Raw genomic sequence first — 12750 nt, 5'->3', positions numbered from 1 at the left:
ATGGTACTGTACTACTAACAGAGTTACTCACTAGTATGACAGCTACATACTTTCCATCTTTTTTCTGACAATGAAAGAAAGCTTAGCTTTATGCCTGTCAACTAAATATGGGTTATTAGGTCATTTAGTTTTTGCAAAACCCCGATCTTCTACAATACAACCTGCAAGCCAATGTTACATCCAAGGATCAATATTTATATAGGCTACTTTACAGACTCCTCTTTTTTGGTAGTTTTCCATCTTCTCACCAACTTGTATTTATCCTGTGTGGGGATGGTTTGATTCTGTAGGTTGTTGGAAACATGCTTTACAGGCAAGTCCCGGTTAACCGGCAATCGCTTAACGAGAATTCACTAATTCAAGGTCTTGAACTTTGCACCATTGCCTGTTTAACAAGCAGGTAAATTCCCCCCAAATCCCAACTTACGAAAATCAAGACAAGGGTATTTGTATTTCATGTGTAATAACCCTTATTCCTGCTTAAAACTGTCTGTCACAGGTGCTGGTGGTCGGTGGAGATTACTTGGCTGGTTGTTCACCTCATCCCTATTTTACCTATAATTTATGTTATTCTGCTTATATTAATGCTGTTTTTATACTTCAGGTGTATTACCCTCTTGTATTAACTCCTTATTCCAGCTAAAATGATCAGAAAGTCAGTTTTGGTGGTTTGGGGGGAGGTTGCTCAGAGGCCTTGCTCCCTAACCCTATTTTCCCCATAAGTTCTTCACTTCGTTTAACAAGAATTCGGCTAACGAGCAAAATCCTTGCTCCCAATTAGCTCGTAAGATCAGGTCCACCTGCAGGCATATATATATACATATATATATATAGAGAGAGAGAGAGAGAGAGAGAGAGAGAGAGAGAGAGAGAGATCTAACTTCATCTGTCCTTATGTAACATACGGTACATAATAAGGGGGATGTGGTGTTTTTGGTGAGGAATGGGTGCCATTTGTTGTTGCATGTGGCAAATTAGTGCCATCTGAATACACTATTGCACCTTTTAGTTTGGTTTGGCGAGGTTAGTTTAATATCTAAAAACTGTTTTAACTTTTGACGCTAAATCAACTAATGCAGGAGAAAAACATGAGGTGATGAGAAAAAGATAAAACTGCCAAAAAAAGGAGAGGTCATAAAGTACTGCTGGGTGAATGGTGACAATGGGAAACAAACTCTGGTCAACTCTCTGACCAGCCTAAGAATCAAATTCTGGTCTTTCCATTTGTGAGCTGGAAGGGCTAACAAATTCAAGTCTCTTTTCTGCTAATTACACTGGTGTTTATATTCAGGCTTTATTTACATTGTGGGAGGAAGGAGAACACTAAAACATGGGGAAGAATGAAATGGGGGAGGTTTGAACCGCAGGGTAGGCTTCGAACACAGCTCGCCTACCCGTTGGACCAAGACTAATTAATGGGTCTAATAAATTTACAGATTGTTCTGTCAAGTCAACCAATCACAGGATGCAATGCTAGATACACTGAAAGTGGCAAGGGCTCTTTTTCTAATATAAATTACGGTTTCTGAACGCGACCATATTATATTTACCAAGCTTCTGGAGGCAAAAGAAGTAGTTCTGGACCTGCTGCTGCTGCCCCTGAGGTGACCATGGGGCCCAGTCGTAGTTTTTCAACGATGGTGGTGAAAGACGACGTCGTTTGCCGTTCATTCACGCGTTGTAAGCCGTAGATTTGACCTCTGGCTTTGACTGGGGCGCCATGACAATTTGAGTTTGTTTACAGTGAAATCATACCGTTCAAGAAAGGGATAATAAATTCAAAATCCTATATAATATCACTATTATAGGTTGTAAGTAGCCTGTTCATTTTAGTGCAATACTAAATTGCTTGCAACGTTGCCTCGCTTTTAATATATATAGTACAATTAACAAGGATTAGAATGCCAGTGATGACGTCATGTCACCATAACAGCCGTCGCGTTGATTTAACACAGATGTTACGACAAGTGGTGTTATGCGGGGTGTTTTAGTCCGACCTCTCGTCCTAAAAACGCCCGCGACTGAGCGGGGTCCTCTCTCCGGACCGGAAATAAAGCACCAACAGAGGAACAGGGCATAAAAAATCGGCAATACACCTTAACACATCTATTGCATTGGTTCCATACACCTTACAATATAAGAACAGAGAGACACTGGATATGGCATGAACAGGAAGACAGAGCGGGTTTACTAACACAATGTACACAATACACACACGAATGTCAAGGGCAGAATTTATACATATATATATATATATATATATATATATATATATATATATATATATATATATATATATATATATATATATATATATATATATATGTGTGTGTGTGTGTGTGTGTGTGTGTGTGTGTGTGTGTGTGTGTGTGTGTTGGTAATTACTAGAACATGGCATCGGTATTATAAACAGTGAATAATTGTCATTTAGTGTTCTGGACCGGATGCACAATATATGATCGGAACAAAGGGTCAGGTTGGCTTATATTTGCATACACTTGTTACAGAACACGACACGTCACCAGGAACTGTCAGCCGAGGCGGCACTCTTATACTAGTTTTCTCGGTCTTTTGCCACTGTTGGAGTTTCTTTACATCCAATCACTTTACTATATATGTTCACTGACCCTTGTTTGCTGCCTTGGTGTTCACTGAGGTAGTGCGTTACTTTATATTATTTCCCTCACTGTTTCACTGTCACTTTTATCACTGTCTCTGGGGCTTACATTTATGCATAACAGGCGAGATGTGTTGAAGTCGCCGCTAAAGCCCAGGTTCCTGGGCTAACAGAGGTGGCGCCCGGGCGTGGGAGGGGGCCCTCTTGGGGAACCCTCCTGCAGGAGGCAGTGGACCACCAGCAGGGGCGCCGTCGCCCGGGCCTGCTTCGTCAGGGGTGCAGGGAGGCCCTTCCATCTGGGGGCCTCGACCTGATAGGTGGCCCTCGTGTTGAGGCCTCGTCAGTGGGGTGCTGGGAGGCCCTCCGGTCTGGGGGCCTCGACCTGATAGGTGGCCCTCTGGGCTGGGGCCAAATAACTCCAGGAGCCAGGTCTGCCGCCTCTTACTTCTGGCGGAGGGCTGTGGGGGAGTGGGGCCCGGACGGCCCTGCTCTGGGGCCTGCTGACTGGCCCTGGAGGTCCGGATGCTGCAGTCGCCCATAGGGCGGGCTGCCATCAGGAGTAAGCTGCAGCACCTCTTCCATGGGGCATCCGTCAGGGAGCGGGGTCGTCCAGGGGTCAGCTGCAGGACTGGGACAGGACCACGCCACCACTCTAGGAAAGGCAGCACCTCCGGGGAACCACACCTGGAGGGAGAGAGAGAAGGGCGTCCCGCGCAGCCGAGAGGTAGTGGGTTGGCCGTGCAAGGGACTTTCCCCTCCGAGAGAACCCTAGAAACTGCAGATGAAGGGCATACGATGGCCGCTCCTTCCCCCACATGTACGATGGCTGTGTTGGCGGTTCCGCAGCTCCTAAGAGCAGCAGCTGAAGGGCGCATGGTGGCCGCTCCTTCCCCCACACCTACGATGGCCGTTGTGGCGGTGCGGTGCTGCTCCCGAAGGGGTAAGAGGCAGATGAGGGGCGTACAATGGCCGCTCCCTCCCCGGTACGTACGATGGCCATTACCTCGGCTCTGTCTCCTCGACAGGAAGTAACTGAAGGGCGTACTGTGGGTGCTCCTTCCCCCACAGGTACGATGGCTGCTGTGGCGGTATTACTCCCATAGGAGGAGGAGGAAGTGGATGAGGGCCGTATGATGGCCGCTCCCTCCCCGACACGTACGATGGCTGTGTTCACGGTTCCACTTCTCCATCCTTTGCCTGTCAGTGTGCACTCAATAGCTACTCCACCGAGGCTGTCTCCAGATTGGTCTGTAACTGAAGGGCGTACGATGGCTGCTCCTTCCCGCACACATACGATGGCCTTTGTGGCGGTGTTACAGGGGGAAACAACTGAGGGGCGTACGATTGCCGCTCCCTCCCCGGTACGTACGATGGCCATATCCGTGGTGTTGTTTGGAACTGTTTCTGAAGCAGTCCGACCATGAACCTAGTGAAGGCTGCCCTGCTCGCAGGGTCGTCTCTTCTTCCTGCGTGGTCGTTGTTGGGTCGGTTCCGCGGAAGAAGGACTCAAGGTAGGGGTGCCCTGGCGCCCTTCTTGCTCCGGGTCAGTCTTGCCCTGCCCTGGCCTGCCGTGGTGTCCTCCTGGGGTGGTGGTGGGGCTGGGAGTCAGCATTGGGGTGGGGGGTGGCGTGGTGGTTGGTCCGGTGGCGGCGGAGGTGTGTATTTTACCACCTTCCGCGGTCAAGAAGTCACTGCCCTGTGACTGGAGATGGTATGTGCTGGTGGTGGACGTCTGGTGAGCCGGTTGGATGTGTTGGAGGAGGGTGGTCCAGTGGTAAGTGGTGGTGTTTGGCTCCTGGTGGGGGTTGAGGGTGAGCCAGAGCGACGAAAGCTGCGTGGTGTGGCGTAGGATATGGAGGAGTTGTTGGGTCCCCCGTAGTCTGACAGGTGGGCGGTCGTGTGGGCACCATAGTATGCGGTAGATTCTCATCTCTGGAGGTGGTGCTTGGTGCAGAGATAGAGGCTGTATGCTGGTGAGGGAGGAGGGGTTGGGTCTTTTATGTGGAAGGTATAGACAGGTGGCATAATGGATGCAACTTCGTCTGAGCATTTGCCATAAAAGTTTCTGTAAAATACTGCAAGGGAGGCAACATTCCCTCTTCCCCATAGGGGAGATAGTTTGTTGGGTTATTAATAATTCTAATTGCTTTGTTCTGAATTTTGTCCAGTTGTTTTAGTGCAACCTCTCCACATCCATTTCACAAGGGTAAGCAATATCCCAGCTGAGAGTGCACATGACTCTTACAAACTACAGCTAACTACCCGTCAGTGAAGAAGCTACGAACTGTGCACAATAATACAAGTTTCTTTGAGGCGGTTTTAGCAAGTGATGTGAGATGAGAGGTTCAGTTGAGGGCATTGTCAAGTGAAACACCGAGAGTTTCAGTACTTTCGGAGATAGAAATATTAGTAGCATTGAAGGTAATATAGGAATCTGACAATATCTGTCTATTAGTATATTGTATATATTTGGTTTTACTAGCATTAAATGACACAAGGTTATTTTGTTCCCATTCAGTGACCCTGGACGAGTCTTGATTTATGGAGATTGCTGTACTGAGTTGTAAGTTAGAGATATTAAACTTTGTGAATGGGTGTTTAAGCGTGAATGAAGTGTTGAGTCATCTGCATATCGTCACCCTCGTAAACAAACTGCCTGTCATTTTTCGGCAATTTTTGAATTTTTACCTAAATAAATTCTTCATCATGTGGTGCACCTATTGGTATAGTTGCCTTTGTCATGTCTGGGGTATGAGTGGTCTAAAATTCGCCTCAGCATTATGCTTAAAGCCTGGGTCACACATTCACGGATGAAACGCTGGATGAAGCTTGAGGACTGGTCTGCCATCATCCGTGGAGATCCCTGAGCACCATATGGAAGCCGACCTGACGTCCGGCTGCATCCTTGGCCATCCTGCATTATCAAGCCGGACTGGCGAAAAAAATGAGCAGTGTTCACTTTTTCTTCCCGGATCTCTCAGAAGAAAACAATCCGTGTTGATGCTGGGAGCTGCCGGGAGTTGGCGGGAGCTTCCATGAACCCACTGAAAATGTCCGTGTGCGCCATGTAGAGACCGGGGCCGTCCGGTAGTCGTAATTTCATCCAGGACAGCTCGAAGAATGCCGGTGCGTGCACGGATCGTTCTCGGAGGCAACACGGACACTCCTGATCCTATCCCTGCAATGATGAGACATAGGAGCCGGATGGTTCGGAGATTGCCGTTTTGTTCACGGCTTGTTGCCGGGCAACTCAGAGTGTTAATGGTTTCTACTTGGTGGCGCCAAGGAAGGTACAGATTCTAGCCGGTAGGGGGACGGTTGAATAAAAACGCATAGATCAGAAGCAGTCAGTCTATTGCAATGCCTGCTAGGAGACAGCCTACCACTTTATCTACCTTCTACTGGCCATTGTTTCCCATTGGATCCTGAAGCCAGTCACTTCTTCTGCTAAAAGCTCATTCATCAATACTGGCCATACAGGGGTCTTCTGAGAAGCCAAGGTTTAATCCACAGGTGCTTCCTCTTTTGTATTCTTTTTCTTCTCTGTTCTTCTTCTTGGCTCTGTGTTAACACAATCATTTTCGCTGCCAGTAGGTCCATTTCAGCTGTAGCCAACTGCAGTTGTAGCAATTCAGCATGCTCTGAAGAAATATACATCTTGTTTGTTGATGTGCACCCTCCAAAGTAAGTGGTAGAATGAGGAACAGCCTCTACGGCGTTCTTTTATATGCATCATGAGGCAGCACTGACTACAGTCCGGCGAAAATCGGAAAAGACCGCCTGGAGATCATCTAGGGCCTTCTAGGCACCGTGTAAATCCGTCTTTCTCCATATGTTTCAGCTTTAGTCCGGTGCCATCCGCGCATACACTGGGAACATCTCCAGCAAGGACCGGCTAGCGACCGCGGTCTGCTGGGAAGAGACCCTAGTTTTTCGTTTGCCTGCCGTGCTCAGACCGGCTTCGATGATGTCACAGCGTCTTGATACGCCGGATCACCCTGGATGGCCGAAATTTCTCGTCCGGCTTTATCCACCATTTCATCCGTGAATGTGTGACAGAGGCTTAAGACATATGTAAACATTACCACCTGTGGATTAAACCTTGGCTTCTCAGAAGACCCCTGTATGGCCAGTATTGATGAATGAGCTTTTAGCAGAAGATGTGACTGGCTTCAGGATCCAATGGGAAACAATGGCCAGCAGAAGGTAGATAAAGTGGTAGGCTGTCTCCTAGCAGGCATTGCAATAGACTGACTGCTTTTTTTTTTTTTTTTTTTTTTTGCCTATCGACCATTGAGGCCGGAGCCCCTGGTCATTAAGGCAAAATATATACATGCATATACATTTACACATATATACATATATATATACATACATACATACATACACACATCCATGCATATGAACATACACACTCTCATGCACACGTACATATATATATATATATAATAATTTTTATTTTATTGTTTTTTTGTAATTTTATTTATATTATTTTTTTTATTTTTTTATTTATTTTTTTTAACCTTATATTACTTATAAACTAAAATGCCTAATGTAAAGACCCTAAAACTAATCACCTAACAGACAAATCGCTAACCTATACTAAATCCTAAGAGACAAATAACTAGACCTACATTAATGGTAAAAAAGCCTCGACCAAGAGATCACCATCGACTGCAGATATGTAATGCCTTTCTACATTACATACCTGCACTCATCGCCTGGTGACTGTCAGTCGAGGCACAACCTAATATAGGAGACATCAATATATGAAAAGGAACCAGACGAGTCAGGAACATTTCCATATACGTCAGGAGTCGGCCCTAATTAGAATAACTTAAGCAAGATGGTATAATTTATTTACATAATTTGTACAAAAAGTGAAGAACCTCGGCCAGCAGACCACCATCGACTGCAAGTGCCCAATACCTTTCCATATTGCACACTTACACTCATCAGCTGGTGACTGTTAGTCGAGGAACGGCGTTTAATGTAAGGGACATCTATATTAGAAATAGATCAGTGGGAGGAGGAACTATTTCAAATATGTCAACTGTCAACCCTAATTAATATTACTATATATACATATTTACCGTTGATAAAAACCATAACCACACAGTAAAAAAGTCACATCACTCTGATCAGTCCGGTCTCTCTCAAGAAAGCCATCAATTTATCAGTCATAACAATGTCCCCATCACCCAGGATGGTGGAAAGGGTGAAGGGGACGTCTGCTGCTCCGCAGTAATTTATAAGTGAAGCACGTTCACGAATAAATCGCCGACAGCGCAGGATGATATGACTGATAGATAACACCGCATCACAGATGTCACAGTGCGGTGGGAAGCGTCTTTCCATATAAGGTTTCATATGTGTTAAAACGGTGGCATTAAGCCGTAATAGTGCCAACACTTTTTCTTCCAGGCGACTGGGGCGGTTGGCGGTGTCCCAGTCGCCCAGGTACGGCTTACAGGTTGGAATATTTATGTCACGAATCAATTCGCGACATTTCCCTTTTGTGAGAAGCCACGAACTATTAGTGGAAAACTCACTGTGTATCGCTCAGTTAACCGTTTCTCTCTCCATTTCGGAGTAGGCCCTATACTTTTCAAAACATTCGTCACTTTCAAAAGTGACCGATTTAATGCACGTCACTAAGTGCTCTACTGAGCGATACAATTGTTTCTTTATTGTTCGCCCCTGCTTGCCTCAACCGTTAGCCACGCCTTCTTCCGGTGGCTTGTGCGTCCTGCCTATACATCATTTGAATTGTCTAGTTGTGGCTTTGACGGAGAGAGGTCCTATGCTCCAGAAATGTGAGAGGTCAGCTAGCACCCAAGCTCCACAGAGTACAGTTTCTCCAAACTCCCACCCCTTGGTGATACAAAGCATTCATCGTTCAGTATTTCCTTTTGTTTTCCTAGTCTTAAGAGTTTAATTAAGGTGTTTTTTTTTCTAGGCGTAAGTATTTAGCTTTTGTGTGAGTGAGTGAGTGCGTCTCATTGATTTGATTTGAAATGTAACGTTAAATTCATTTTTTTGTAATCAATAGATTTAACAGTTCTTTTCCTTGAGCTTAATGTAAAGTAAAATCTTGTTTCATTTCTCCAAATTAAGCTTATTTCCCACATAGCTCCTAGCTCGCATAGACGTTTTACTATTCATAACTGGTACTTAGACCAGTCTTGTTGTATTAACTTAAAATCCGTTGTGCCAGGAGTTAAGCATCGGCAAGAACCTGATGTTAGTATTAGTTATTTATTGTCAGGGGTGAAGTAACTTTCTCCAGAGGCTAACAGTACTAATTCAGCAATTGTGAGTAATTAGTCTCTGCTGTGTACTGTTGAGAAAGTTTATAAATTCTCGTTCTCAGAGAATCGTGCACAAGCCAGCGTAAAGTAATCGTTGCTTGATGTAGCAAGACAATCATTGTCTCTGCTCTTCAATATTACTGAATATTAATATCAATTAAATAATATTTAAGCATATATTTCAAAAACACTTTGATATTATAAAAACCCAGTGACAATTTAGTCTGGTCCACTGACCTTGCCACAGAAGATTTATTGATTTCTTTCCGAGAGATAGACTCGACCGTAGATCACGAGGAACGTCCCAAGTCTCCTCGAGCTCTACAGCCGACTTTGCAAGTAAGTCAGCCTGCTCATTACCGTAGATACGACAATGACCAGGCACCCAGATCAGCGTGAATGACTTGTTGCATGAATGCAACTTATTAACAATGCGGCCCTGGATCTCGTGAGAGTCCGTAGCACAAGATGCAATTGCCTGAAAGGCTGATTTTGAATCTGAAAATATGACAAATGAGTCATGCCTAGAATTGAGAGCATAGTCTATGGCTTTGTCAATAGCAAAAAGTTCTGAAGTAAACACAGATGTATGAGTCGGCAACCGATACCTGAGGGCACATTCAGTCGACCACACACTTGCACCCACACATTCACTCGACTTGGAGCCGTCGGTGTACAATTGATGGGACCCCAAGTGACGAACAATGATGTTACGAAACAAGTGGTGGACCTCCGCCTCCGGCGCCTTGGCCTTTGGTGCTGGGAGCCATGTAACATCAACAGTAAAGGCAGGTGGCTCCCAAGGCGCTATATTTTTTAACACCAACTTGTCACAGTCACTGGGGTCCACACCAAGCTCCTGAGTCAGTAAGTGGAAGCGAGCGGCAAGTGGCCGACGCACCCCCCGCAGAAGGTGGTGGTATTGACGCAGGGGGGTACAGGCCACATTGCCGATATTACTTTTCCTTAATGTTCGTAACCCATACGAAAATGCCAGGTGGTCACGGCGAATACGGAGGGGAGGCACATTCGCCTCCACTTCCATACGAGCTACACGGGTACACCGGACAGCTCCAAGACACATTCGCAAACATTTATTCTGCAACACATCCAATCCTTTCAGCGTGGCATCGGATGCCGAGCCATACACCTGTGCGCCATAGTCTAGCTTCGATCGAATAAGAGACTTATACACCATTAATAAAGATTTTCTGTCGGCACCCCATGTAGTACCCGCTAGGTACTTAAGGACATTTAATGGTTTATCACAACGAGCAAGCAAAGTATTAACGTGAAGTTTAAAATTCATTCTACGATCAAAATGTATTCCTAAAAATTTTACAGAATTTTGAAAAGGTACCGCCTGATTATCCAAAGTTAAGCACAAATTAGGTACGTTACGATTAGTGAAAACTATAGCGGCACACTTAAGTACGGAAAACTTAAATCCCCACTGCAAGGCCCATTGGTGGACGGAGTCAAGGGCTGCTTGAATCCGCCCAGCCGAAAATTGTGCATTACGGGAAGAGTGCCATATTGCACAATCGTCAGCGTAGAGCGAGTATTTAAGATTCCTGGGGATGGGAGCTGATGACAGAATATCATTGATCATAATACTAAATAAAGTAGGACTAAGCACACTTCCCTGTGGCACCCCATTTTCCTGGATAAATATATCCGATGTTACGTTACGGGGCAATTTGACAGAGAAAGTTCTGTCCCTTAAGAAATTTGAAATAAAAACAGGCAAATTTCCTCTTAAACCATAAGCATAGAGCTTCATTAGTATACCGTGTCGCCATGTCATGTCATAGGCTTTATGGATGTCCAAGAACACCCCTATCATGAATTCTTTATTGGCAAATGCCTCTGCAATACAATGCTCCAAATTCATTAAATGATCTAGTGAACTTCTGTATTTACGGAAGCCACATTGTTGATCATTTAACAAATTCTTCGACTCTAAAACAAAAAGAAGCCTATTGTTAACCATACGTTCCATGACCTTACATAGACAAGAAGTCAACACAATAGGACGAAATGAAGTGGGATTCATAAGACGACCAGCCTCTTTGGGTATCGGTATGACGTGTGCAAAGTGCCATGAGTTTGGGAACGTTCGAGACGCCCAAATCTCATTGTACAATGCTAACATCTTAATCAAGTTGTCCTGATTAAGATGCTGGATCATACCGTACGTGATGGTGTCTGGTCCAGGGCTGGTGTCTTTACAGGATTTAAGGGCAAGGAGTAGTTCATCTAGCGTAAACTCTTGGTTGTATGGGGAGTCTACGTCTTCTGTGGCAAAGTCTAATATCTGTAGCTCAGCCGTGCGTTTATGATGTTGGAAACGCGGGTCATAATTGGCTGAGCTACTTACATGAGAAAAACTCCTGGCGAGAATGTTAGCAACGTCCACGGGCTCGTCATAGGTGGTGTTATTCACCTGCAAGGTGGTGACAGGGAAGTATGGGCGTTTATTATTTAATAATATTATAGTGGACCAGACTTTATGTAATGGTGTTGTACGAGTCACCGTGGACACAAAGGACCGCCAGGAGTCACGTTTGGCCCTTCTTATTAATCTCCTTGCCTCAGCCCGTGCCTGTTTGTATGCAATAAAGTTTTCCTCAGTGGGCTGACTATCAAAAATCCTGTATCTCCTATTGCGTTTTCTTAATGCTTGTCGGCAATCCGGCGTCCACCAATGTGCTCTATGCTTCGCATGAATTGTAGAAGTCTTGGGAATAGCAGCCTCAGCTGCGTGTAATATGGAAGTAGTTATATTTTCGACCTTAACATCTATGGTCTCCCCAGATATATCTAAATTGGCGATCCTTGAGAAGGATCCCCAATCTGCTTTCTTATAGTTAAATTTTGGAGGTGGAGGGTCCGAAACGATGTCGCGTGTATAAGAAAGACAGATGGGTAAATGATCACTTCCCAAGGAGTCGTCGTAAGGATTCCATAAAAAATCTTGATGTATATCAGGGGAGGCCAAAGATAAGTCAATGGCCGAAAAGTTACCAGTACGATCATCTACACGAGTCGCTCTACCATCGTTCAGAAGACAGAGGTTGGACTGTAGTATTAGGTCGGCTACTTGCTCCCCACGACCATCAATCCTCAAGCTACCCCATTGATAGTGATGGGCGTTAAAATCGCCCAACACTAATTTATTCCCAGGGAGATGTTCCACTAGTGAATTTAAAGCATCACTATCAATGGGGCCATGTGGAGGACAGTACAGAGAGCAAATAGACAGATACGTGTTATTAAATTTTACTCTGCACGCGACCGCTTCCAGAGTAGAATTTAGAATCACTTCCGTTTGTGGGTGTGATTTGTGTGTGTAAATGGCAACTCCGTGACCTTCATATCTTCTATACGAGTGATAGTGTTTGAACTGTGGAGGATCAGGATGATCCTCCAGGCGCGTCTCCTGTAAACAAACAACGTCTGGCCTGTGTAGTGAAAGCAAGATTGCTATATTGTGTAACTTATTCCCAATACCTCTACAATTCCACTGTAGTATAGTGAATGCGGCGGTTTAAGATTTTCGAGGGTGGCCAGTGTGCTTAGTTTTTTTATGCCCCCCGCGACCAGGCGAGTGGCTACCGGGGGACCTTTCCCGGTTCTTACTCATGGAGACCTCCATATTCTCATCAATTACAAGGCTCCCAGACTCCACCGAGGAAGAGCTATTCTTTCTCTCCCTCGCTGGACCAGGAGCGGGAAGGACATGAGGACGTGACTGTTTAGTGAGGGTGGTGAAATTAATCTTGTCAGACTTGTCTGGCTTCGATTTTGGCCGCACTGACT

The 12750-nt window shown here is 45.3% G+C and overlaps 1 protein-coding gene across 1 annotated transcript in view; it reads right to left on the bottom strand.

Annotated features, from left to right (window-relative positions):
• The window catches only part of vilya (Ring finger protein vilya), a 28379-nt gene extending 22842 nt beyond the window's left edge, over positions 1-5537 (bottom strand). Inside the window, exons 1-3 of the mRNA XM_080274019.1 lie at positions 5335-5537; positions 3115-3269; positions 1585-1710 (exon numbers count right to left, since the gene is read on the bottom strand). Of these exons, the coding sequence (XP_080130145.1) occupies positions 1585-1710; positions 3115-3269; positions 5335-5537 (484 nt within the window). The remainder of the gene's footprint in view (positions 1-1584; positions 1711-3114; positions 3270-5334) is intronic.
• Positions 5538-12750: the final 7213 nt, after the last annotated feature.

Source organism: Coenobita brevimanus, chromosome 57, assembly GCF_032717465.1.
Source record: "Coenobita brevimanus isolate Jiangsu-jjx chromosome 57, ASM3271746v2, whole genome shotgun sequence".
In the NCBI taxonomy this organism is placed as follows: domain Eukaryota; kingdom Metazoa; phylum Arthropoda; class Malacostraca; order Decapoda; family Coenobitidae; genus Coenobita; species Coenobita brevimanus.
This window is presented reverse-complemented; position numbering and strand designations above follow the sequence as displayed.